At 42.4% G+C, this 26,379-nt stretch overlaps 1 protein-coding gene across 1 annotated transcript in view; it reads right to left on the bottom strand.

Annotated features, from left to right (window-relative positions):
• The window catches only part of xkr6b (XK, Kell blood group complex subunit-related family, member 6b), an 87,069-nt gene extending 60,915 nt beyond the window's left edge, over positions 1 to 26,154 (bottom strand). The window contains exon 1 of the mRNA XM_007256629.4: positions 24,912 to 26,154. Coding sequence (XP_007256691.1) covers positions 24,912 to 25,549 — 638 coding nt within the window. The 5' untranslated portion in view covers positions 25,550 to 26,154. The remainder of the gene's footprint in view (positions 1 to 24,911) is intronic.
• Positions 26,155 to 26,379: the final 225 nt, after the last annotated feature.

Here is a 26,379-nt window from a genome sequence, read left to right as displayed (position 1 = left end):
ACCAGAGATGGAGTAAAACACAAAAAATACATATTAGCAATGTGTTTGATAGATAGAGACAGACAGAGCCCAGAAGGACTACAAGACAAATGTTGAGTTGGCTAATATTCTCCTGAACAAGGCAGCATTAAGCTGTGTTATATGTGTTATATGTGTGAGCAGTGGTAATAACAGATTTCTTTGGTATAACAGATTTAGGTTTTGACTATTAAAGCCAGCGGTGCCTTAAGGTAGCTATTTAACAGTTGATAGAGATACATTAAATCCACATGAACTAGTTTATAATATGCAAACAATGCAAATGACTCATAGTCACTTGCCATTGCTAAAGTTCTTCAACTCGTCTTGAGCTTGTTTGTGTACATTCAGAGTCTTTAGCTTGGCAACCTTCGTGAGCTTGCATCTGGAGAGAAGGGGGCGGGGCAAACCACTCTCTCCAGGTTGGATTTTGAACCTTACAGGATTTGGACCGCAGTCGCAATTTTACACGCTTGCTGTCATGTAGTACATACTGTTCCTCTGTCTTTGGTCATTTATCCTGCAGCATTTGAACAAAACAGTTATTTCCTGGTTCTTCGAAAATGACAGAAAAACTGTACAGTAATCTGAAACACTCCTACAACAGGCCGGCGCTCTAGGTGAAATTATTCTCTGTGCTAACTGTCTGTATTCTACACATGTGGTAAACAGAGAATAGGTAGAAAAACGCTGAAGCATTTCTTTAAACAATTTTCTGGAAGCTGCTGACAGTCACAGAGAGACCCTGCGTGTGCCTGTGCATTGCTCAAAGCACAAAAGTGCGAGCTGCTATTACAGGTTTTTACATTTAAGCACCAAACAACTTGACTGGTCACTGCAGGACGCCGCGACTGCGTGTGTAAAGTAGGTCAGTGCTGGCACCGGGGAAGAGATTCAGATGAGTCTCAGCACAGTCCCCGGACCCAGAGAGAAATGTTCCGCTTTTTCTGCATCGCAGCACTTCAACTGCTGCTGCTACCCTGATAGCCTCCAGCAAGCTACTTATCATCTGAATTATAATCGGAGGCTCTTCCATCACGGCAGGAATGAAAAAAGCACTCTTAATCAACACTTTAACATGCAGCACTGAACGCATTTTACACACTGCCACCTCGCAGCGCAGTACTGTCTCACACACAGTCCTGTGCAGTGGAGATAAGTAACGGATCACATGCACTTCACTACTTGCGGCTTGTTCAGTCGTATCTTCGCATAATTGGTTTATTTTTCAGCATTCAAATTAGGGCTGCACAATATATGGCAATAGTCAGTGCGCAATAGTCACATCCATGTCGCTTAAGGCAATCAAATCAAACAGGTCATGTTGCAATGTTTTGATTCTTGACACAAGAAGTAGATACACAGCGTTGTCTCTGTGTCTGTTTGAGTGACAGGCTGCTGCTGCCTGAGAAGCGTGAGGGGAGGGGCAGGAGTAAGCATGAGGTACCTGCGTGGCCTCCATCCACACAGTTGGACATGTGCTAGTAAATGCATGTGTCGAAAGCTGTGCACCTCAGTCCGGCACTGTTTTGAGCAGACATTTACAGCTGAATACATTTACAGCTCTTATTTTCATGGAAACGCTCTTACTTACCTTTCAAAAGGTCATTTAAATGCCTAATTAAAGGGTCGATTACTGTTGTTTTGATGTTTTCTCGGATTTGAGGGGGATGGCTTCTTCTTCCTGAGCCTTGGTTTCTCCTTTTAGTATGAGGTTAGTATGAAGTTATTCCTCTACACTGTTGCCACCACCACTTTGCCACTGTTGGCATTATCGCTGTGGTGTTTATTTTAGGGTTGTCACGATACCAAAATTTTGACTTCGATACCAATACCAACTGTAGTATCACGATTCTCGATACCAAAACGATACTTGGAAGAAAAAAAAACAATAAAAATATCTGAACATAAAATGTTTATTTTTGACTGAACTGGATTGAACACTGAACAATCGGTGCAAACGTTTTTATTCTAAAATGAAACATTTGTACAAAAAACAAGTTTCGTTATTATAACCTTAACTATAACATAATTATCTAAACTCTTCCTAAAAACTAAAACTAAAACCAGAGGTAATGGTAGCCTGACTATGTGAACCTGATGGGCGGGCAGAAGTTAAGTTCTGAATAAGGAAAATAAAGAGACAGAAGAACATTACAATGTTATGTTCATTTTAACACTCACTGCTCCGTTTTATTAATCAACCGTTTACCGTTTTTAATAAGCCCATGTTCAGTGTAACGAGCAAGCAGGCTACGTGCCTGACCACAGATTTGCGATGGAAACGCGAAAACGTGAACATCTTGAGTTCATGTTTCACAGCCAATGGGATAATGGAGAAATAGAGAAAACCACGGGTCCAAAACAAAACTCCTGCACACTCCTCTCCGTGTTAATGTGATTTACTAGCAGTCGCTAGTAAATCTTAGTAAAGCTACAGAGTGTATCTTGACTAACTCCACTAACCTGTCGACTTCTCAGCTCTTTGTAGAGATCAGGGTGCTTGTCTGCTAAATGAGCGAAATATGATCAGAATTATGTTAAATAACACTGTAACATAGAAGCATAGAACTATTATTTAATTAAAATGATTTCTAAGAACAGCTAAACACAGTGCTGCAGGTCAAACGCGGAGGGGTTCACGTGCGAGAGAGAGACACAGAGAAAGAGTGAGAGAGTGAGAGAGCGAGAGTGAGAGAGAGAGAGATTTGCGTGTTCTGATGTGAGCTACTCACAGGTAAAGGTTCTCTTTGATCTCCTCGTGCTCATATTCTAGTCCCATACATAAGTCTGCAGCTCCCTCAGTGTTTTCTGTCGTATTTTGCGGCTAGCGCGAGCGCTTACAACTAACACCGCGGAGCGCGAGGTGCCGCCGCGCTTGTGCCGAATCCGCTACTGAATCCGACTCCCGCTTCGCGGACAGAATCGGCACAACACCCCCCGCTGTACAACTGCGGGAGTGAAAACAGCGCTAATAAAGTAGTTTAGTTTCACTTTCAGTTTTCGTTATTTTATTTAAAAATAAAAATATCAATAAAAAAACAGATGCCTACATCTCAGACTATTTTCCCACACTTCACTCCTCGCGCCCGTTTTGTCCACAAGTCGCGGACGAGAGACATCTGTTATTTTAGCCGTCGCCATTCTACACTCGCTGCTGCTCTGCTGGCTTGCGCGTGAATCGATTCATTTGTTCAGAACACTAAGTTTATCTGAATCCTGCCACACCGACTGCTGCGGTGTGAATCAGTTTTCTTATGAACTGAATCAAATCGCGCCTACTAATTTGACTCATTTGAAGCTAGTGACTGGGCTATATACAGTATCGAAAGCATCGAACGCTAAAGAACCGAATCGTTTGTGATGACGTAGTATCGAAAAAGAATCGAACCTTCGGTACACCGTGCAACTCTAGTTTATTTATAAGAGGCTTAGACCCATATTGAATTTAATTAAAATGTGATCTGATCAAGAGTATTGAGAAATAATTATTTAATTTGATTAAATTTTTTTCAAATTTTTCTCCACAATTTACAAGGCCAATTACCCAACTCACTCATTAGGACTCCCCAACACCAGGATGCCTCCTTCAAAACATGTGAAGTCAGACTCTGCCTCTTTTCAAACTGCTGATAGCATAACGGAGTTGCATCACAGCGCACTCGGAGGAAAGCGCAGCGACTCGGTTCTGATAAATCAGCTCACAGACTCCTTGTGTTGATCGACATCACCCTTTGAAATGATGAGGGGAAAGAGCGCCATCTACCCAGCCACAGAGAGCATAGCCAATTTTGCTCTCTCAGGGGCTCCGGTAGCCAATGGTAAGCTACATGAACAGGATTCGAACCTGCAATCTCCTGGTCATAGTGGCAGCGCTTAGCCCGCTGGACCACTCAGAGGCCCTGGTATTAACAAAAGTTTACAATCACTGATGTCTTGATTCAGAATAAGCCTAGCCTTAAAATATGTAAACTCTTAAATGACCTCAAAAAGCTAATTAGAGTCAAGTGTTAGCATATCTGGAGCTTTGCTCATTTGGAAGTGTTGACTAGATCTAATATATCTGATGAAAACTATTCAGACTTTTTGAGTTTGCTCCACACAAATTATGTCCAAGGAAATTGGTGGAAAATCTTAGCCTGAGTTCGTGTTGAGCATTGGGTTGAGCTCGGGCTCAAGCACACAATCTAAACTCTAGTGCAAACACACTCAGCAGCATCAAAATGGTGGAATGTTTTCAAGAAAAACTTCGAGACAAGGTCCACAAATTACCCGCTTCTCTATGATGTGTTCTTGTTGCTGAAGCAAGTGGATGCCTCAAGTACCGCACATAGCACATAGACAAGTACAAGAGACAATGGTTTATGCAATGCTTGGACAAATAACTATGTCAGCTTATCCCACTTATCTAACAGTCCGTTCTAGGGCAAATACAGGGCCAAGTGTGCATTCTTGGTCTACCAGCCATGGATGACTGTGGCATCGAAGACACTGAAGTTATAAGGAGTGTTTTAACAGTACAGCCATTTACATAAAATAAGTGAAACAGCTGATATTTACTGTAGGTGTTGAATATTCTTCTGTTTTTTTTTTGTCCCTTAATGAAAAATTTACAATTTCTTCTTGCAAAGGAATGATGCTCACTGTTTTTGCACAGTGTTATAGTTCATTTTTATGTGAACAGAACTTCAAATAGTGTTAAAATCCCATTAATAAATCATGCAATGTTAGCGGGTGAGTACAAGCTTCCACAAGCTGTTAGCTGTCAATCTTGCTGCAGACTGGTGTAAATTTCTACTCAAGTATGACACACAGAATTTTTTTACAGAAAAGATTCTGTGACTTTCTTCTGCTGCCAACACACTGAACTAATAATACATTAGCAGTGCAGTCAAACTACTCCCAAACTTGCGCTAAACCTTTTTTGCATGGTCTTACTGCTTAAAAAAGAGTGAATCTGCAGATTAGGTAAGCGTTAGGCAGTGTTAGGTGTGAATAGTACAGGCAGAGAGTAGGGAATCCCTGCGAGCAGTGCAGGAATGTCTAAATTGGCTCCGGTTGTCCCACTCGCACGAACAAGAATAGCTGAAAATAAATATAAGCCATATTTGGCTTGGGGATATCTGGCTCCTCTGCTGAAAGGATTTCCCATCAGTCTGCTTCCTGGCTCACAGATAAAAGTTATTTTTTCCCTCTATTTTTCTCTTCAAAGACCCCCACTGATTAAACATGGCCTAATCGCCAAGAGTTCCCCCTACATAAGTGTGCTGAGCACGGCACCTTCAGCATCAAACCTGGAGGCGTGAGACTAAAGGGCTGTCAGGTTTGGAGTTTAAAGGGAGCGCTGAGCTGAGGAGAAAGACGTTGTGACAGTTTGGGATCATTTAGGAGTGCTAATGTTGTGAGTGCAGCTCTTTGCACAACAGAGGAACCGCCGCATGCATCAACACAGCCTTCTGCTGCGGCCGACTTGCGATCGCTGATGAAGAACCTGATAAATCCTGAAAAATCTTGTTTGAGGCTGGACTAAAATGCCTAGTAAGATCATGATTAAAGGCACAGCTTTTTCTGAGAAATGCGGACTTACAGAACATACTTAGAAGGTACAGAGAAAGTTCTTAAAGAGAATCAGCAATCAAATTCACACAACTTTCTTTTCAACCCAAGTTTAGCTGATGAGCTAAAATATGTTCAGAGTCTGAAGTTTCCTTCTATGGTGTGGAACTACGAGTCTACCGTAGCTAATAAGTAAGTAAGAATACATCCATTGGAAGTATTAGGCCTGCCACCATAACAATTTTTGTTTAAATGATATACTCTCTCTGTAATCATTAAATAAATGATATTATCAATTTTGGCACTGATATAATGAAAGAAATTTACCAGTGTAATTAAGAATATTCCTACAACACTAATAAAAAAAACTAATACAGAGACTCACAGGATGATCACACAGCAGCAAAATGTTTTCTAGAGTGAGGAATCTCTATGCAATGACTTGAGATGAAATTGAGCAATATTTGGAATCCACAATAACATATTAATACCAGTGCCTGCTCCTGTGGCTGACTGCAATCAAATCGCACAGCGTGTGCCTGTATTTTAGGTAGAATTGTGGTTGTTTTAGGAAATAATGACCAAAGAAGAATTAAGTAATATAATGCTACAATATTATAGAATAGAGACCCAATAAGAACAAATTACAGTCATTTAACATACTTTTACTTGCCAGCATGTAGTCAAGTAAACTGATCTGCCACAAGTCATGAGATAGCAGTATGTAGTATGTCATGAAGGGTTGCCTTCATGACATACTACAACACACTGAATGAGAAGCGGTGTCCAAACTTTTGACTGGTACTGTATGTAATAATAGATAGATGTAACAGAATGTCACTCTTTCAGAAACCACATAAGCAAATCTGTTCTTACTTTGATTACTAGACAGCAAGTCTTAGCATTTATCATGACCTAGGCATGTTGTTTGCTAACAGGTGGCTACCATTGCTTGTTAACTGCATTAGTCTTAAAGCTCCAGGGCAAAAATACAGAAGCGAATTCAGACTTCAACCGTGTCTTGGCTGGCTGACAATATCTGGGTTAAGCAGATCATTGAGCAAATTTGATTTCTGGCCCCACCATTGCTTTAAATCTGCATCAGGAGAATACCATGCATGCAGTTGGCTGCTACACAAGACAGATGCAATACAGAGAGTCAAAAGGGAGCTGGCAGAAAGGAGTCATGAGACCATGCAGAAGATGACCACAGGGTATTAACAGTGGGTCTGTCCAAGATATGACTGCATGTCCAAATGTTTGTGGGTGTTCTTGTGGATGTATTCCTTTACTTAAAGGTGCTTCAAAGGGCTGACACAGCTGTGCAATTGCACACACATTTTGACAGCTTCTCAAACTCCATGGCCCTGCTATTAAAAAAAATAATTTTCTTGATAAACAGAAAAACATGAACACATTGGCTCTAGGCATGGGCTAGAGGCTAGACTGCCAGCAGTGTGTTGTGGAGCAGTGGAACTCCAAACGTCTCCAAACATCAGGCAGGTTTTGTCAGGTATGCAGTTGTCAGCACTAATCATATGTGGTCCAATAAAGGAGCGCTCAAATAGGAGCTACTCAATTTTAGTGTTACAACTGATCATTGTATATATACCGTATAGTTCGCACTATAAGGCACACTTAAAATGATTTCATTTTTCCAACAATCATCAGTGCAGTATTAATTTTACCAGTCAGATTGGAAGGAGCAGTAAAGCTGCTTTGCTGAAGTTAAGTGTTATACAGGAGTTTCAGTTTAGCTCTCCAACACCTGGGCTGGAGAAGCATTAGCATTAGCCGTTAACCACACTAAGCACTAGATCTTTAGCCGTTCAGAGGTGATTATCTTAGCAGCATTAGCATTACCCGCTAACCGCATTAAGCACTAACTCTTTCGCTGTTCAGGGGAGAGTATATCAGACTATATTGTGGGTGTTTACTGCTTTAAAACACTTTTGGGTGGCATTATCCACTAATTGCTAGTGTTTAGCCGCTAATGCTAATGCTCCAACCTTATTGTTGAAGGAATTTGGGAATCTAAGCTTTCTCTAAATAAACGAAAGTGCTTTACTCACCCGAATAAACCTTTCTTAGGAGTGCAATCTGTGTAGATTAACACCCAGTGCTCATTTAACTTGAAAAAAGTCAATTTTTTTTAGAATTACTAAGTTAGCTACCCCCCTTCACACTCAATTAGTGATGAGAAAACATGGCAAAACCCCTGTGCCTTACTAGTGTCACTATAGATGTTCATTGATAATGCACCTTAGATTCTGATGTAAAAAATATGGTAGTACATGACAAGTCGTCGACAGTCATGAACACTGATTTTGCCAGACTTCCAAATACACAGTAACAAAATAGCTTGTTTACTTGTAAGGGACCTATATAGCTTAGTAAATGTTCATGTAAAAATGAATTAGGATCATTTTTGGGTTCTTAACCTCAACAACTATCCTTTAATGCAAGAGTAAACATAGTAGTTGAAGCCTTTAAAAAGTGTGGCAGCTTGTAGACTGCTGAAGAAAAAGGATAAGGGAGTTTTGACAAGTCAGGCTGTATTTGTAGGACATGTCCACAAGCATGCCTCATCTAGCATTCCGCGTTTCTCACGCAGCGCCCAAAACTGTCCAGAACTTGTTAGCTGTCAGGAGCGGTGGTGCACAACAACAAAAACAGTCATAATCTTAAACCCAGATGGTTTGATAGAACACATTGGAATTATTCACGGTGCTTTGCGGTCCAATTGGTAAACAGACTCGCAAATTAGTCACTACAATTTACAGCCAAGCCGACACAAGCACAAGCAAATTGGCCATTACAGACTTAACACCAACAAGCAAAAACATTAGCAAATTACTCATAAGTATCAACTGTGTATTTGGCACACGCTGCTGCACATGATGCCCACATGACTTCATCACTCATATCATCCTCCCCCCTGCAGACTGGGCCAGCACTGAGCTCTAGCACACATGCTGTGACAATTCATCATACTTTTTGGCACGTATGGATTATATATCACAAACCAATGTGGCTGCTAAACACAACAGCTGACTGATATGAGCTTATATAAATTTGTATGCGCATGATAGCGGTGCAGGCAGGGGGTCTGCACTGAAAAGCTTTTAGTGAGGGAGAACAATGGCTGCCTTGAATAGCCTTGAGGAAGGCCACGCTCTAAATGCTCTTCCTCACTACAAAGTGGCTGTACATAAGAGATAGTGCATGTGTGTGTGCGCGTGTGTGTGTGTGTTAGGGCTGTAGGATATAAACAACAAAGCAAACTAAATATTTTACAGTATTTTGATTGCATTGCTACCTATTACGGGTGCAATATATCTTGCCATATATTAAACACACATAAATGGTCTAATTAAAAATTAGCATGCATTAATTTAAGCATAGAAAAGGATATTTACAGGATTTAGTTTTTCTTCAATCATTAAAAAACTAACAGAACACTCATATGGAGAATTACAGGATCATCACACAGTGCAATAAATAGAGATTTTCTTTGGCATGATGCAGCTCTATTCAATAATTATGGGATGGCTTTGAGTGATATTTGGGATCTACAACTAAATATCAATATCAGTGCCTGCCCTTTGGCTGAAGACAATCAAATCCTCACTGCATGTGACTATATTTTGAGTAGAATTGTGCCTGTTTTGGGAAATAATGACTGAAAAAATTAATTAGGCAGTGTAATTTAACAATATTATACAACATCTTAAAAATAAATAAATAACAGACAAATAACTTAAATTTTACACACTTTTACTTGCCAGAAAGCAGTGAAACACACTGACATGCCAAAAGTCATGGGATAGTAGTATTTAATTTTGGGGCCTGTCCAAACCTGTGTACGTTGTGAGGTGTTAGCTTGTAAGTGAGGATGAATAAAAGGTCTGATGAGTAACAGATGGATGGAACATTACATTTCTAAAATTGTGCAGGCATTCAACATTCCTCGATCCACAGACTGAAATGTGCACAACGAATATGTTGCAGAGGGCATTACCATCACGTGTGGACAGCACAGTGGTGGGTCAATATTGTGACACAAATCCACAATGCAGGAGACCTCACCCACATTTCACGCAGGTCAGTGTTGCATTCTTTAGCTTCTTTAGTTTTAGGGATATGGCAAAAGTCATGGGACATAATACTATTACGTTTTTTTTTTTTAGTTTTGACATGTCAGTGTATTCTGCAATGAACCAGAAGGCTAATTTTCATGTCTTATCAGTGTATGATTAGTAATGCAGAGGTTAATGTTGATAGTATTCAGTGATGTATTCAGTACACTTGCTGTCTCTCTTTGCGTCTTTCTCTCTCAGTATACCTGCTGTTTCTGTGTGTGTGTGTGTGTGTTGAGGGTATAAAAGGATGGTCTGCTTGTGAGGACAGGTGAATGGCTGGGAGCTGCTGAATGGTCTGCTGCTGGGTTTGCCAGTGGCCGCTGTGAGAAAGAGCACTTGACAAGGTTGTTGAACTATATCTATTGCTCTTCAACAAATACACCACCACTCTCCTCCTCTTTTCACTGAAAAAATAACCATTACAGCCGCTCATGCGTGCACATCAATACATACAGTATATATACTGTATACATATACACTTATCAGCCACCAGTCCAACTGTTTATTATCGCAAATGTCAAATCAGCCAATCTCATGGCAGGAAACTCAATGCATTTACACATGTCAACATGTCCAAGACAATGCAGTTCAAACCAAGCATCGGAATAGGGGAAAAAAGGTGATTTAAGTGACTTTAAACGTGGTGTGGTTGTTGGTGTCAGATGGGCTGGTCTGAGTATTTCAGAAACTGCTGATCTACTAGGATTTTCATGCACAAACATCTCTATGGTTTACAGAGAAAGATCCGAAAAAGAGAAAATATACAGTGAGCTGAAGATCTGTTGGAGCAAATGCCTTGTTGATGTCAGATATCAGAAGAGAATGGCCAGACTGGTTCCAGCTGATAGAACGACAACAGTAACTAAAATAACCATTTGTTACAACCGAGGTCTGCAGAAGAGCATCTCTGAACGCACAACATGTCCAACCTTGATGCGGATGGGCTACAGCAGTAGAAGATCACACCAGGTCACTCCAAAACTGGACAATAGAAGATTGGAAAAACGTTACCTGGTCTAATGCGTCTTGATTTCTGCTGCGACATTCGGATGGTAGGTTCAGAATTTGGCGTCAACAGCGTAAAAGCATGGATCCATCCTGCCTCGTATCAACGGTTTAGGCTGCTGGTGGTGCGTCATTAGTACGAATTGAGAATCGTGTCAACCCTCGAGTCTACCTGAGTATTGTTGCTGACCATGTCTATCCCTTTATGATCAAAGGTACCCATTTTTTGATGGCTAGTTCCAGCGAGATAATGCGCCATGTCACAAAGAGCGAATCAACTCAGACACAAGAATGAGTTCACTGTACTCGAATAGCCTCCGCAGTCACCAGATCTCAATCCATTAGAGCACCTTTGGGATGAGGTGGAATGGGAGATTCGCATCATAGATGTGCGGCCAACAAATCTGCAGCGACTGTGTGATGCTATCATGTGGCGGTCTCAGATGGACCAAACTCTCTGAGGAATGTTTCCAGTACCTTGTTGAATGTACAGGGGTTGGACAATGAAACTGAAACTGTGGTTTTAGACCACAATAATGTATTGTCTTGACAGACAGTTCAGGTGGAAACAGGAGAGTTGAGATGCACATTGAATTCTGCCGTGATTTGGGCAGCCATGGTTTTATGTTTTTGGATACAATCTGGGTTAGCACCCGAACATCCCTTTGAGACAGCTTCCTCTTGCGTCCACAGTTAATCCTGTTGGATGTGGTTCGTCCTTCTTGGTGGTATGCTGACATTACCCTGGATAACGTGGCTCTTGATACATCACAAAGACTTGCTGTCTTGGTCACAGATGTGCCAGCAAGACGTGCACCAACAATTTGTCCTCTTTTGAACTCTGCTATGTCACACGTAATGTTGTGTGCATTGCAATATTTTGAGCAAAACTGTGCTCTTACCCTGCTAATTGAACCTTCGCACTCTACTCCTGGAACAATGGGCAATTAATGAAGATTGGCCACCAGGCTGCTCCAATTTAGCAATGAAACCTCCCACACTAAAATCACAGGTGTTTCAGTGTCATTGTCCAACCCCTGTATGCCACAAGGGATTGGGCAGTTCTGAAGGCAAAAAAGGATCCAACCCGGTACTGGGAAGGTGTACCTAATAAAGTGGCTGGTGAGTATATGTAACATAAGAGTCATAGATTTTTATGAATCACATTTATTATTTTGGAACAATGGCACTCCAAATCAAATGACAAGAGTGTCTTATTGCAGGGACAAATCAAAAAGCAGCAACAGGGAGTGGCCGTCCAAGACTTACTGATATGACAGAAGACTGAGCTACAGTCACTAGTAGAGGCATAAGTCTCAGATATTTTAATGATGGTTATGAAAGGAATGTTTCACAACACACAGTGCATCACCCCCTGCTGTGTAACTGCAGATTAGTCAAAGTGCCTGTGCTAAGCCCTACCCACCATCTGAAGTGCCTTCAATTGAAACACAAGCATCTGATATGAGATGAGCAAAAAGTGAGTGAGAAAGAGACACATGATATATATAGAGAGAGACTTAGACTTGCCACCTTTAAATCGGTACATGCTTCTGCTTCTCTGAGGCTTTAAATTAATCACCAGTCGCAGTTGCTGTAAAGAGTAACACTGACTGACTTCCAACACACTCCCCACTGGTTTCTACCACCAACTGTGTGTGTGTGTGCGAGTGTGTGTTTGAGTTTGTTTTTGTACATTGTCAGCACAGAACTGGCCCAACATTGTAGGAGGACCAGAGATAAACAATCTGTTATGTCACGATCAACAAAGGCTATGTTCAGACAGCAGGCAAATCGGATTTGTTGCTCATATCAGGCCTGCTGAGACGACTGTTCACACTGTTACTTGCAAGTGATCAGGTTGGATTTGCTGGTCTAGACATCACAAACCTATCTGTGTGTGTTGGTGTGGTAATGATATAAGTGTCAACAGCCGTGTAGCCATGCTGTTTTTGTGGGTTTCATACAGGGAAACAGGAGAAGGGTAGGTGCATCATCTCCAAACAGCTGCCCTGTAAAGTGACACATTTTCATGTTTTGATGTGGCTGTTGTTTCTCACATTGTGAGAAACGCAAAGAACATATTGAATTCCATGCATCTGTACTAATTACACTGTAATTACATTTCAAAGCACTGCTTTTTAAAAACCAGATGTAATATACATATTAGCTGCCAAGACTATCAAAAATGGATACAGTATAGATGGCCAAAAATCCGATTTGGGTTGTGAGTCTGAACGTAGCTTAAATGACTTTGATTAGATGTATCATTTATATATTAGTCTCCCAATAACCCTGATTATTACAGTTATTGCAAATTCAGCTAATTTAAAATTCACTCAGTGCCTTTATAAGTGTTTAATTGTGCACATATACATTAAAGCTTGCATAAATGACACAGAAAAACATTAAATAACAATTTCTGAAGCCAATGGGCCAAAAGTCCCGGTACCCAATTCCAAATGTTAGCTAAAGTGTCCATAAAACCTCCAAACATTGGGCTATAGAGCAGCGGAACAGTCTTTTTTTTTTTTAGATCGAGCTCCATTCAAACATTTCAGATCAGTTGGAGTGGCATTTGTGATTATTCAACACCCAAAATCTAAGATCATTGTGTTCTTGAGGCTGTACGCAATCAAATCCTGACAGAACTGTTCCGAAATCTAGTGTCCAGAATAGTAAAGGGTTGATACTAGGTGTCAAACCTTTGTACATACATTACATACTGTAAGTATGGAGCAAATCCTAACATAGGTGTAACTGGACTAATATAATGCACCTGAAAGAGCCAATAACTGTATGAAATGCAAAAAAATAAGGTCATTAAGAAAATGTATTTGCAATGAGAAATGGCTGAAATAACAAAACAGATGCAGAGCTTTCAGACCTCAAATAATGTTCATGTTCATAAGTTTTAAGAGTTTATAAAACAATATTCGATGTAATAACACTGGTTTTTAATCACAGTTCATGCATCTTGGCACGTTCTCCTCCACCAGCCTTACACACTGCTTTTGGATCATTTTATGGCACTCCTGGTGCAAAAATTCAAGTGGTTCAGTTTGGTGTGATGGCTTGTGATCATCCATCTTCCTCTTGATTATATTCCAGAGGTTTTTAATTTGGTTAAATCAAAGAAACATCATTTTAAGTGGTTTCCAGATCTATGTATATGTATACAGAGAGAGAGAGAGAGAGAGAGAGAGAGAGAGAGAGAGAGAGAGAGGGAGGAAACCACTAATAGACTTAGCATTGTTTAACCAACCAAGCTGTAATTCCGCGAGTGATATTTAATCAACAGCTCAGCGAAACATGAATAACATACAGGTCTGGTGGGGATAAAGCCTCGATACCAACCGCCTCTACAGCCGAGCGCTCATGTTGCCTCACAAACGCATTGGCCAGATAGCTGCTGCGCTGACCACCAAGGGACCCCCACCATAGCTTCAGATGAAAGAGATGACAGTGAGAGGGGACACAGGAGAGAATTGGGACACTGCATGTGTCTGTTTGAGTTTAGGAGAGCTGATAGATGGGGCAGGGACAACTGGGGAAGAGAGAAAGAGAGAGAGAGAGAGAGAGAGAGAGAGAGAAAGGGAAGGGCTTGGTGGCATGCTCCAACCACCACAGATGGGGGAGAAAAAAAGTCTGCAATAATGGGGAGGCCGACAGATGCTCCAGTTTCCTTGACAGAAATGGAGGTCAAGTGGAGCTTTATGCGAAAGGAACACAGGCGGAGAGGGAGAGAAGGCAAAGGAGCACATTATGACTAACTAGCGGATTGGGAGACCAGCTTTAAGCTGGAAAGAGGGGGTGGGGTGAAGGGTAAATGGGAAAATAGGAAAGATCCAATATATTCTTAAACATTTAAGGTGGAAAAAAAGAATCATGTGCAGTGAGGCCACAGAAAATCCACCTTAGGTTTCCTAAACAACCAAGCAGTGGAAAATTCTTTAAAGACATGACAGTGGAGGGAGGTAGAGGAGGAAGAGGTGGTCAAATAGGTCGGTCAACCTATTTTAAAAAGAAAAAAATTGAAAGATTTTGAATCGAACATAAAACACACAATTTACACAAAAATATCACAGCATATCCTACTGTACAAATATTCTGTCCATCAGAACATCCATCCTTCTATCCTTTTTTTATAACTACTTCTTCCAGGACAGGGTAGCAGTGGGTCTGGGGCCTACACATAATCATTGAGCACAAGGCAGGTAAACCCCAGGACAGGATGCCAGTCCATCACATGGTACCACACACAACCACAAAGTCATGCCTAAGGTGGCAAATTAGCAAGGACAATTCAGCTAACATGTCTTTTTGGGAGGCAGGTAAAAATTGGAGGACCCCGAAAAAAAACTTGCATGGACATGGGGTGAACACACCAGACTCATTACAGACAGTAACCAACGTAGGGATTGAACCCACAACCCCAGGCTCTAAGCTGTACAGTTTAATTGCACCTTACAGAGTCATGACTTAAGACCACCATGAGATTGCCCTCAATTTCATTTTTAATAAAACTATTTCTCCATTTATGTCAAAAATCCTTAATGGAAAGGTTCTGTAATGGCCAAGTTCGTATTCTTTTGACTTTGACTTTTAACATGACATGCAGAAATGCACATTCTGTTTATCTTAAATAGCAAGCTGAAATTGTCACTCACATTTGAGTTGTGTTCTATCTTTTATTTAAAGTCTTGTACTCAATCCAAAGCAATCATTACAACACAGCAACACTTGGCATTCCAAAAAGTAAACAGACAGCTTAACTTTCTTACAAAAGGCTTATTATTTTAGCTAAGTGCACAACATCCTTCTTCAATCTCTTTTTTCTTTTCCTTTTTTTGTTGTGCTCATAGGGTGCGGTGCTTTAACTTATAGCAAGTCAAATACTGACACATATGCATAACATTAAGGCATGTAACACAAACATAACATAAAAAATAACAAGAACAATTGAGAAACAGGGAATACCAATATAAATGTACACAAAATTACAAAATTAACCTTACATGTTCTATACTAGGTATTTTTTTACTGTACAGACAATCATTTAGGAGCTTTCTTTTTAAATATGGGAATACAGACACAAGGTTATAATATGCTGAAGGTGTAGAAGAACAGAAGGCAGCTATCTGAGCATCTACAGTAAGCTATTATGTGACACAATGACTCTCATTCCTCATGTCAAGGCACTACTTCAACTTTCTCCCTCTCTTTCTATTCTGTTCATGTCTGTGTAATTGTTTTGACATGTGACACAGACTTTCTGCAACATGCTCTTCAGGGCTTTTGTGTCACTTGGCAACTGTGTGATTCCTCATGTCATTCTATTGACCTAATATTTGTTGTTTTTTGCATTTTATATATGATTTCAGAAATCAGCACAGCACAACTAACTGGTTTCTTTGCTGTTAAAAAAGTAGTCATTAACCATGCTTTTGAAGATATAACTTCCTGCAGGATAAGGCTGAGCTTCGACACCATGACTGCAGACTCCTGAAAATAAAAAAAAAACCTAAATAGTTTTTTTTTGTATTGGATATATGATTTAAGAAGTAACTTAATCATTAGCCCTATCCAGACGGGATTAGTTTTTCAAGGGGAAGTCTGTGAAAAACATTTCACACTTCTGTTCCATAATAAAACTCTTTCATCTGGACTGCAGCAGGAGGACCAGTGAGTTTTCTGGCTTTCTTGGTCACGTGACATTGTGTTCAGTAGCTCCTCCATTTCCACTCACTGTTATGTTTACGTGGATCTCTGTGGAAACGCGCACACAAAGTGTAATTCCACTGCGTGTCAGTGGACAAACAGCTATTTTATTAAACGTGAGGAGACAAAACTCAGAGATGTCAATCTGGACGGGACTTAAAATTCCAGAGGACAGACCATATAGTTCAGTGAAAAACAGCAGATAATTCAACCTGTAATTTTCTCAGAGGGCCTCTGAGAAAAACATGCACATGGTCATTCTGGACAGGAATAAAATCACAGAGGACCCCCCATAAAAGAGAAAATTATCCCAGGATCCCCTGATAAACTAATCCTGTCCAGATAGGGCTATTGATTATGTAGAATTTCTTCTAAGTTTGTGATGTTTTATAAAGCAGGGGTGTCAAACCTGTACACAGTGAGCCAGTGTGCAGAATCTCATGTCATCAGATGTTTGAAGACTAACTAACTGTATAAACAAGTGCTATTTTTTTTAATCAAAACCTGCAGCCGGACCTTAAAAAGCTTGATTTACACTGCAGGTCAAAATCAGTTTATCAAATACGATTTAGATGAGGGTTCAGATTTGGGACGTTTAATTTCCTTACAATGCCACATCGGCTGCTCCAGTCCCATCCAGTTAGCTAGCGGTATGTTTATGAGTGTAGATGTTAATATCCTTACCTAACAACTACAGGCTGAGTCAAAAGTCTCGGGACACCCTTTTTTTCCAAGATGGCAGCCATGTTTACTATATAGCCTAAAAGATAGCTCCCTCCCCATTACTTGCTGGGGTATTCAGATATGTCCTTTTCCCTTTCATTTTTAAAATAAAAGGGTCTCCTGCAACTTTTGACTCACCCTGCAGAGCAGAATCATTATGCAATATTTAATATTTATTTATTTATTTATGTATTATTTCAGAACAGCAGTACACAGTGATTCAAAAGGGAGTTGTTTACTTTTTCTTGACTACAGCATGTTAAAACACAGGGCTGCCAACTCTCACACTCTCACTGAGTCTCACACAATTAGCTCCAGTCTTATGTTCCCCAGCCACACTTGCCATTTCTCAGGCATTTTAACACTCCTTCATTTCCCTTCCAAAGTAAATTCCGGATGAATTTAACTACTGATAATGTGTTTCGCAGCTGCTGCCCCGGATTTCACAGATTAAACACACTCTGGACTTTCTGAAGGAGAGTGCACTAACTAGGCTGTCACAGCAGGGTGTTTGAGTTGTGCTACCCATCGATATCACTGTATTACTCAGTGGCTCTGTGCAATGCCAGGCCCACAATTTAAAATGTTTACATGTGTTTTTTTTTATATGTCTATTCTGTTTACATCAGGTGCTTTATGAAATCTGAGCTTACTGATATTATTAGCAGGAGCGGACAAGTGTAAATGGTTTTGCAAATTAAAAAAGATTCAATCACCTTACATTTACTCTGATGCAATGGATATCTGGCTGTCAATATATAGTCTTTTTAGCCTTGTAGTCATTTTGAAATGGTCCTCCTATGTGATATGTGCTCACTAAACATGTAGGAGAACTGAGAAATAAAAGTAAAATGTCAGATTACTGTTACAATAAAACGACTGTAAAATATGTAAGACTAAACCATAACTAGAGTTTTTATTTTTTTTACTCCCCAATTTACACGGCCAATTACCCAACCCACTCATTAGGACTCCCCCTATCACTAGTGATGCCCCAACACCAGGAGGGTGAAGATTAGCACATGATAAGTCAGACACAACCTCTTTTTGAGCTGCTGCTGATGCAGCATTGCTGAGTAGCATCATAGAGCACTCGGAGGAAAGCGCAGCGACTCGGTTCAGATACATTAGCTCACAGATGCCTTGTGCTGATCCACATCACCCTCTGGAGTGATGAAGGGAAAGAGCTCCATCTACCCACCCAGAGAGAGCAAGACCAGTTGTGCTCTCTCAGGGCTCTGATAGCTGATGTCAAGCTACATGAATGTGATTCGAATCAGCGATCTCCTGATCATTTTGACAGCACATTAGTCAGCTGGACCACTCGAAGGCCCATAACTAGACTTCTACATATCACATCCCAACCATTTAAGGCTAAACCTAACTAAGAAAATGCTACGCTTAATTGGACATCATTACATAAATGAGACCTGGATCCAGTTGGGCCAAAAATTAGTGAAATTAAATGAGCTAAAATCTGGACACCAGAATCAGAATAGTTTACTTAAATTACTTAAAATAAGGTAAAAGATCTGTAAGAGGGACTGATTAAGATCATGATTCTTAAAATAAGCACAATTAAAATGTTTGCATGTGTTTTTTATATGTCTAATTAGGGGATTTCTGCAACATGAGCTTACTGATAGTATTTGCTTGAGCGGACAAATGTAAATACAAATTATACAAGTTTTAATTACCTGAGATTTACACTGATACAATGGATATCTAGCTCCCCATATACAGTCTTTTAGCCTTTTAGTCTTTTTGAAATAGTCCCCCTACATTTAAAATGGTAATCTTACATTTGTGATGCTTAGTACGACACGGATTCCAATCAGAGAAAATATTTAATGCCTTGAAATTACATCATTTTACATTTTTGTATTGATTTTGTTGTTTTTTTAGTGTGTCTAAATAAAGCCAAAATATTCTAATGTGCCATTGCTTAAGTTGTAGAGTTAGAGTTGTGACATCTGCTAGGGAATTAGCCCAGTCAAACTGAATGGGAAACTTAATATGAGTCTGAGAACCCACAAATAACAGTGCAGATAAACTATACATTTTATTGTGATGTATTACTGAAATGTCAGGCTTTCTTAACTTTTTTAACTTAATGTAACTATCGGTAGTTCCTGGCTATTTTTTCCCCACAGTGGTATAATTAATTTGCACTGCGCTGCATGTATATACTGATTAGTAATCCTTAGGGTGTAATAAAAGTCACAGAGCATAAGGGCTTTAATCAACTGCTGTTAACACCCCTTTCTCTCACACACTGGAAAGAATCAGCACTTTTCTGGTGTTTCATAATGTTATTCTCTTCATGGGCTGCAGCTGTTTGTGATCAGAAAGGGGCACTCATCACAGTTTTTTGGAGCTCAACCTCTAGTCCATCACAGTTTGCTTAACTGATAGGAGCCCAAATGTTCTTATAAAAGTTTAAATTAAATTAAACCACTTGCATTATTGATTTATCTTTTTCGTCTGTCTATGTGCACTGAACTTTGTAGCCTTTCATGAAGTGTGCTTCCCTAAACCCCACTGCAACTTTAGACAGCAGAAACGCACCTGTATTTTCTTATCTAGCTCTGCTGTGCTGTTTTGTGTACCTCTATTTTAAATGCGCATGCTGTCTCAGTGTTTTTCTTCCACTATATACTTTTTTACATCGCTTCACAATAGATATGTTTTTCCTCCTACTCAGCATCAGCAGCAACAAGCAGACAACAATGTAACATCTGGCACTCAGTGAGGCTTGCAGTGTCCACAGATATTTCAAACCCAATGAAGACCATATTGCTCCCCATAAAATAACGGAATGTCATAGAACAGTGGTTCTAAAACCTTTTAACCTTTTCTAAACACAATGAAACACAGTAAGCTATACAGTACCTGCAGTAAGCTATAAAGTACACACATTGTTGTACATGTCACCACTTTTGCCAGTTATACTTCACCAGTTCTGTGGAGGTTTCCATGGTAGGATGTTTAATTATTGTTTCTGGTCAATTCAGTATCTCTACTGACATCTTGAAAAGTTTGAGACAGATAGGAAATATAAAAATGATTGGATAGGATGATATATTTTACCTGATATAGAAATGGTTGTGAATTCTATGGTATCCATTTGAAATAGTATATCTTGTCGTGTTCCACAGGGTTCTATGGTAAGGCCTATGAAACTAATGTACTGCTACATACTTGTAATATAAGTTTGCTCATCATAAATCATAGAAAATTGCAGTAGGTAGCACTTCTGTAAAGAAAAAATATTCATCCACTCTCAAAAATTAAGGTATAGGGGACTCCCAAAGGGCAAAGCTTTGACTTTGCTTGAAATACTCTCGGCCCTCCCAATGCTAGCCAGGGTGGGAATCTGTTAGCTGATGTAACAAATCTACCAGAATGTTGAGCTGCTTAAGGTATGGGCAACATGGGCAGCCACACAGGGTGGCATCTTCCAGAAAGCAGGGAAGTGGGTGCTCATCAATAGCTGAAGACTGCTCCTTTATCCTATTATGTTTTGCCGCATCAACCAGATGAAAGTTTCTCATTCTGTCCATTTCCAACAGTTAGTGCTCAATGTATAAGCTTTGATATGTCAGGGTTGACATACCAGACAGATCAGGAATAAAGTTGTGGATAAGTGGAAAGCAGGCTTTGGTTATATAAGTAAAGAAAAGCCCAGGCAAAGAAAGCACTAATTAGAGAAGCAGCCAAGAGGCTCATGGTCACTCTGGAGGAGCTGCAAAGATCCACAACAGTCTTCGGGACAACTGTTAGTCCTTTACTTCACAAATCTGGGCTTTTTGGTCAAATTTAAAGAAAAAAAATTAAATGAGTCATTAGTCCTGTTGGCTGTTTGCCACAAGCCATACATTTACCAAACATAAAATGTAAAAAAACAAAAAACAAATTTAAGGCTCTGTAAATTAATTTAAAAGTAAGTTGTCATGTTCATTTTAGACCATATAATGCCCAGTGATAAGAGCCTAGGAGCAATGGTGATATACAGGTTGGGATAAAAAGGAAAAGTGATGTTCAGAGGCAGAGCTAGGGAAAATCTTTAACAGAGGCAGAGTCTCTATGCTATCACTATGCACTGGGAAGAAAAAAGAAACACTGTGAGTGTGCTCTCTGCTCCCCAGAGATCCACACAGCCTTGGAATGCAGCAGAAACACACAGAGCATGTCAGACAGACGGAGTGCGTCAGGTGGATCCTGATAGCAATAAGTGTGTGTGCAGTTGAATTACAAAGCTCCTCAGACTACCAGGACACACACACAGAGGTTTTCATGTCTCCACAGCCCAAGGGCTCGGTGCTCGGTGCATAACTGACTGGGGAAACACGCCTCAGGCGTTTTTTTCCTCCCCTCTACCCCCCACAGCGCTCACCCTGTCTGGCTAGTACAGCTAAGGTTAGTGGGATCAGCCTGGAGTCTCGCCTGCAGAGCTGCTGCTGTGCTGGTGGAATACAGTCATGCCTTTGTGACAGCAGAATGACAAAAATCACCAGAGATGAGGAGTGGCTTTTACATAACCTGAAGACCCTCTCACCAACGGATTTGCTGCTCAAAATTGTATAGGGCCCATAATGCTGAAAGCCAGATTCACTCCTAAACTATAAAACAAAAAGTTGCTACACAGAGTTCCTTGAGCAAAGCCACACACCAGCATTCCAAAAATTTATCATAACACATTATCTACATAGATGGCTTAGGAGTGCTTACACCTGTTTAAGTTACGAGGTTAAACACTAGCCAGCATGCTCATGGCAAGGCAACATGAATTACTGGAGTTTAAGTGAGGTCTGATAGTTGGTGGCAGATGAATGAACATTTAATTTCTGAAGTTGTGCAGATATTTAACATTCTTCTGTGCCTGAGAAAAATCATATCAGTGATTCTTTCTGCAGCTGTTCAGCACTCCCCATCATCCTTCCACCTATTTATCCTAATGTTATATGGAGCTTTCCATCCATTCCATCAGGAACAATACAGGACAGTCCATTAAAACAGTTGTAATTTACACACACGCACGTGTGCACACACACAAACACAGTGGCTGTTTAAACTGTTAACAATTTTTAGAGCCTTTTGGAAAATTGTGCAGATCTGCTGGCATATTCTGCCTCTAACAAAAAGCTCTAGGCTCTAGGCAGATGGAAGCTGCAGCCTAATAATGAATGTCTGAGCAGTTCCACCTCATCATACTGGCTTTAATGTGACAATGGCTATAATAAGCACTCAGCAGAGATGTGGGCAGATGCCGGCTTCAAACAATATGTTTGGTTACATTGAAGCTGAGAGAGGGATGCTGTGGAGGGAGCACTCGAACAGTAAATGACTCGAGAAGCTAAACTAGTAGCTAGATAAACTCTGTAAAATACAGGTGCATTACAGTCATTAAGTACTGTTAGACAGTTATGTTGCACATCTCATTAAAACAGGAATCTTGAGTCAGATGTATTGCTTTTGAATCAATACGTTTAGTCACACCAATGAACGTTCTCTAGGAATGCACTGTTTTATTACCAGCAAAACCTGCTTGTGCAGGCCTGCTTATTCTTTACAGCACTTTGTGTATTTATATATTTATTTATTAGGGGGAGTGGAAAACTTGTGTTCAGCCACACAATTCTGACTTGAATAAATGAATGAATAAATAAATGAACAAATGAATGAATGTGGTATCTCAGTCATAGAAACATGAGAAGTGTGTGTGCCTGTTTGTTTGTGCGAGCACTAGAGTGTGAGAGAGAGAGAGAGAGAGAGAGAGAGAGAGACCACAAGGGTGAGCAAGAGGGACAAACACTGAGTGAGAGAGAGAAGGGGGGGGGCAGTGAGTCAATGAGAGAGAAAGACAGTGTGTCTATGAGAGAGAGAGAGAGAGAGATGGCAGAGAGGGGTTGGGAAAAGAGTGAATCTCGGAGTGCGAGGAAGAGGGGGAGAGAGAAGGTGAGTCTATGAGAGTGGAAGACACAGAGAGAGAGAGAGTCTGAGAGAAAGAGACAGACAGAGAGATAATGAGTGGGAGAGAGAGTATGACAGTGAGAGGGATGCGGTGGGAGAAAGACAGTAAGTAGGAGTAAAAGAGAGAGGGGTAGAGTAAGAGAGAAACAGTAAGTCTGAGAGAGGGGAGGGAATGAGAGAGAGACAGTGAGTCTGAGAGAGAGAGGAGGGAGAGAGAGAGACAGACAGTGAGACAGTCAGTATATGTGTGAAAGAGAGGGGGGTATATGGAAAGAGACACAAACAGTGTGCGTGTGGGAGAGGGAGGGAGAGAGAGAGACAGTAAGTCTGAGAGAGAGAGAGACAGAGACTGAGTCTACGGGGGAGAGGGAGACAGAGAGAGTGAGACATACAGTGTATATGTGTGTAAGAGAAGGGGGTAAGGAGTGTGTGAGACAGAGAGAGTCCATGAGAGAGAGAGAGAGAGAGAGAGAGAGAGAGAGAGAAAGAGAGAAAGCTACGCCAGCTCGAAACCGATGACATCATGATTTTCGTGAGGCACTGCAGCGCGAGCGTGTCTTTTTAAAATAGCGGCACAAACAGACGCGCGAGCCCGCGCTAAACTACACAACACGAGCGCGTTTGTAGAAATAAACATCTAGTAATATTTATTTACACCCCCCCCCCTTCTCACTCTCTCTCTCACACACACACATACAGGCACTGCGCTGCGTCTGTCTGCTGCAGAGATTTTCCCCGAGTAGTCTAGCGCGCACACAAACACAACACACACACCCGCGCGCGCACGCGGTCTGATGTTCAGTCTGCTGCTCTGTATGCACTCACTGTGCTGCTCACCAGACGCAGACACTATGCAGGACTCCCTCTCCCTCTGTATCTCTCTCTGTATCCCCCCCCCCCTCTCTCTCTGTAACACACACACCATCACTATTGCTCGTGTTGAGCATAGATGCGTAAAAGCCGTCAGTCCACCTCCCTCCCTGTTCTTTCTGTTGTACACATCTCGGCTCCTCATCACAGGTCATGTAGTGATGGTGTGTGTATGTGTGTGTGTGCACGCGCGCGTATGTGTGTGTGTGTGTGTGTGTGTGTGAGAGAGAGAGAGAGAGAGAGAGAGAGAGAGAGAGAGAGAGAGAAACAGAGAGAGAGAGAGGTAGACAGAGAGAGAGATGGGTCCTCAGATGCACCGTGCACGCGCGCCTCATCATCACTACTCTAGCCTGTTCAGCATTCATAGCCACACACACTCTTCGCACTCACTCACACCCAGGCTCAGACTCGCCCCAATTACACACTCTCCATTAAGGGGAGGGTGGAGGTTCCTCACTGGGCTCTTTGGTAAAGATCTTTTACATTTCATGACGGGGTTGCAACCTATCGCCGGATTCTTCTCATTTTGTCTGACAGATTCTCTTTAAAGACCGCTGCACGGTCCACTGTAACTTTCTGTACATAACCAAAAGAGCTTCGCCTACAGCATCCCCCCAAATAAGCCCTGTAGGCATCTCAAGGTTTTGGGTTTTGAGAGTCTCCCTTAAATCCAGAGCGCTGGATGGAAAGGCGTAAAAAGGCGCTGCGCTAATTTGCGCACCGAGGAGGGAGGAATCATGACGCGCTCCGCTCGCTCGCTCTGTCGCTCGGGTTAAACCAGGTAACGGAGACCCAACATAAAGTAAAGTGAGCTGTGTGTGTGTTTTTGTGTGAGAGAGCGTAGAGGGGTAGAGGGAGCCCACCAGCCGGCTAGACCCCCACCTCTACCCGAGCTGAACTCACCTCCACACTTGTCCCATCTGAAGAACGTGGATGAGCGCCTGCCAGAGCCACACGGAGATCCGGCAGCAGCGGCCCTTGGCGCTCCAGTCCGCCGCCGCCCGGCGCCCGCTGCTCAGCCCTTCCACGGCGCCCAGGCCGCCCCCCGTGTAGTCCTGCACGAACCACCTGAAGCTGAGGATCTGCACGAGCACGGAGGGCACGAGCACGAAGAAGAGCGTGAGGCCGCCCCAGAGGTAGTCCCGCTTGGAGTAGTAGTCGGCGGCCAGCCACACGTCCGTGCCCACGTCCCAGAAGAAGACCAGCAGCGCCAGCACGATCCACAAGCAGTCCAGCCACAGACGCTCCTCGCCGTCGGGGGGCCGCCGCTGGCGCGCGCCGTCTTCCTCTCCATCCTCCTCACCTTCTCCACCTCCAGCACCTCCACCGCCGCCCCCCCGCCGCTGCCTGCCCTGCAGGTAGTGCAGGCAGGCGCTCCGGCAGCCCCAGTAGCAGGACGACGTGTTGCAGCAGTGGCAGATGTGGAAGGAGCTGCCCGCGCGCGGGTCGTCCCCGCCGCAGCCGCCCGCGCCCACCTCGTCCAAGTTGTGCAGCTGGGCGAAGCCGGTGACGACCCCCCGACCGTCGGACTTCGCGGCCATCTTGCTCTCTCGAGCGCCCACCTCCGGCTTCCGGGCCTGCCCACGTCACTTCCCTGACACCTGTTTCGCGAGGGGACCCCTAATGAGGGAGCCATGAAGCTTTGGGGGCACGCGCATGCAGCAGCTGCGGCAGATCGCCGAGAGGCTTCCCGGCACGAACAGGAGCCACGGCGGCGGCTGGAGAGGCAGGGGCATGGGCAGTGGAGGCTGAGCGGTTGTGAAGGCAGTGGAGGAGCATCTTAGGGACTCCCCGGCCGGGACCCCCAGAAAGAGGGAGAATAAGATAGAGAAAGAGATAGAATACAAACACAAAGTGAGAGTCCAGAGATAGAGAGAGAAAGAGAGTCCAACCGTTCCTCTATGGCCAGGTGTCTCGGAGCTCGGAGGGGTCAGATATTAAGCTCGAGAGAAGCAGTCTGTTGTTGGCAGGACGCCGCATCTGTCACCTGCGCATGGCGAGCGCGCGCCCTGTTCCCTGCCGTGTCCTACCCTCGTCTCCTCATCCCTGAGCTGCAGGCGCGAGGCGAATGGCAGCGCTGAGACTGCGTGCTCACTCGCTCGCTCGCTCGTCCTCAGTCGAAATGCCCCTGAACGAGAGGCACGATTCTATCCAAACCCCCTCCAACCTCCTCCTCCTCCGCTTCTGCTCATTGATGATGCCACCTAGTGTTTCGCTTTCAACGCTAAAGCTGGACTGAGTGCTGGTGGTGAAGGAGAGAGAGAGGGAGGGAGGGGGTGAGGTAAATGATGTAATGCAGTAGAGAGTACCGCGCTCGTGTTTCTCCCCTCTTATGATCCCTTTTCCGGTCGTATGCTCATCAGGAATCGTG

The sequence above is a fragment of the Astyanax mexicanus genome, chromosome 1 (assembly GCF_023375975.1).
Source record: "Astyanax mexicanus isolate ESR-SI-001 chromosome 1, AstMex3_surface, whole genome shotgun sequence".
Classification (NCBI taxonomy): domain Eukaryota; kingdom Metazoa; phylum Chordata; class Actinopteri; order Characiformes; family Acestrorhamphidae; genus Astyanax; species Astyanax mexicanus.
The sequence above is the reverse complement of the archived record's forward strand: the minus strand, read 5'-3'. Positions and strand labels throughout refer to the sequence as shown.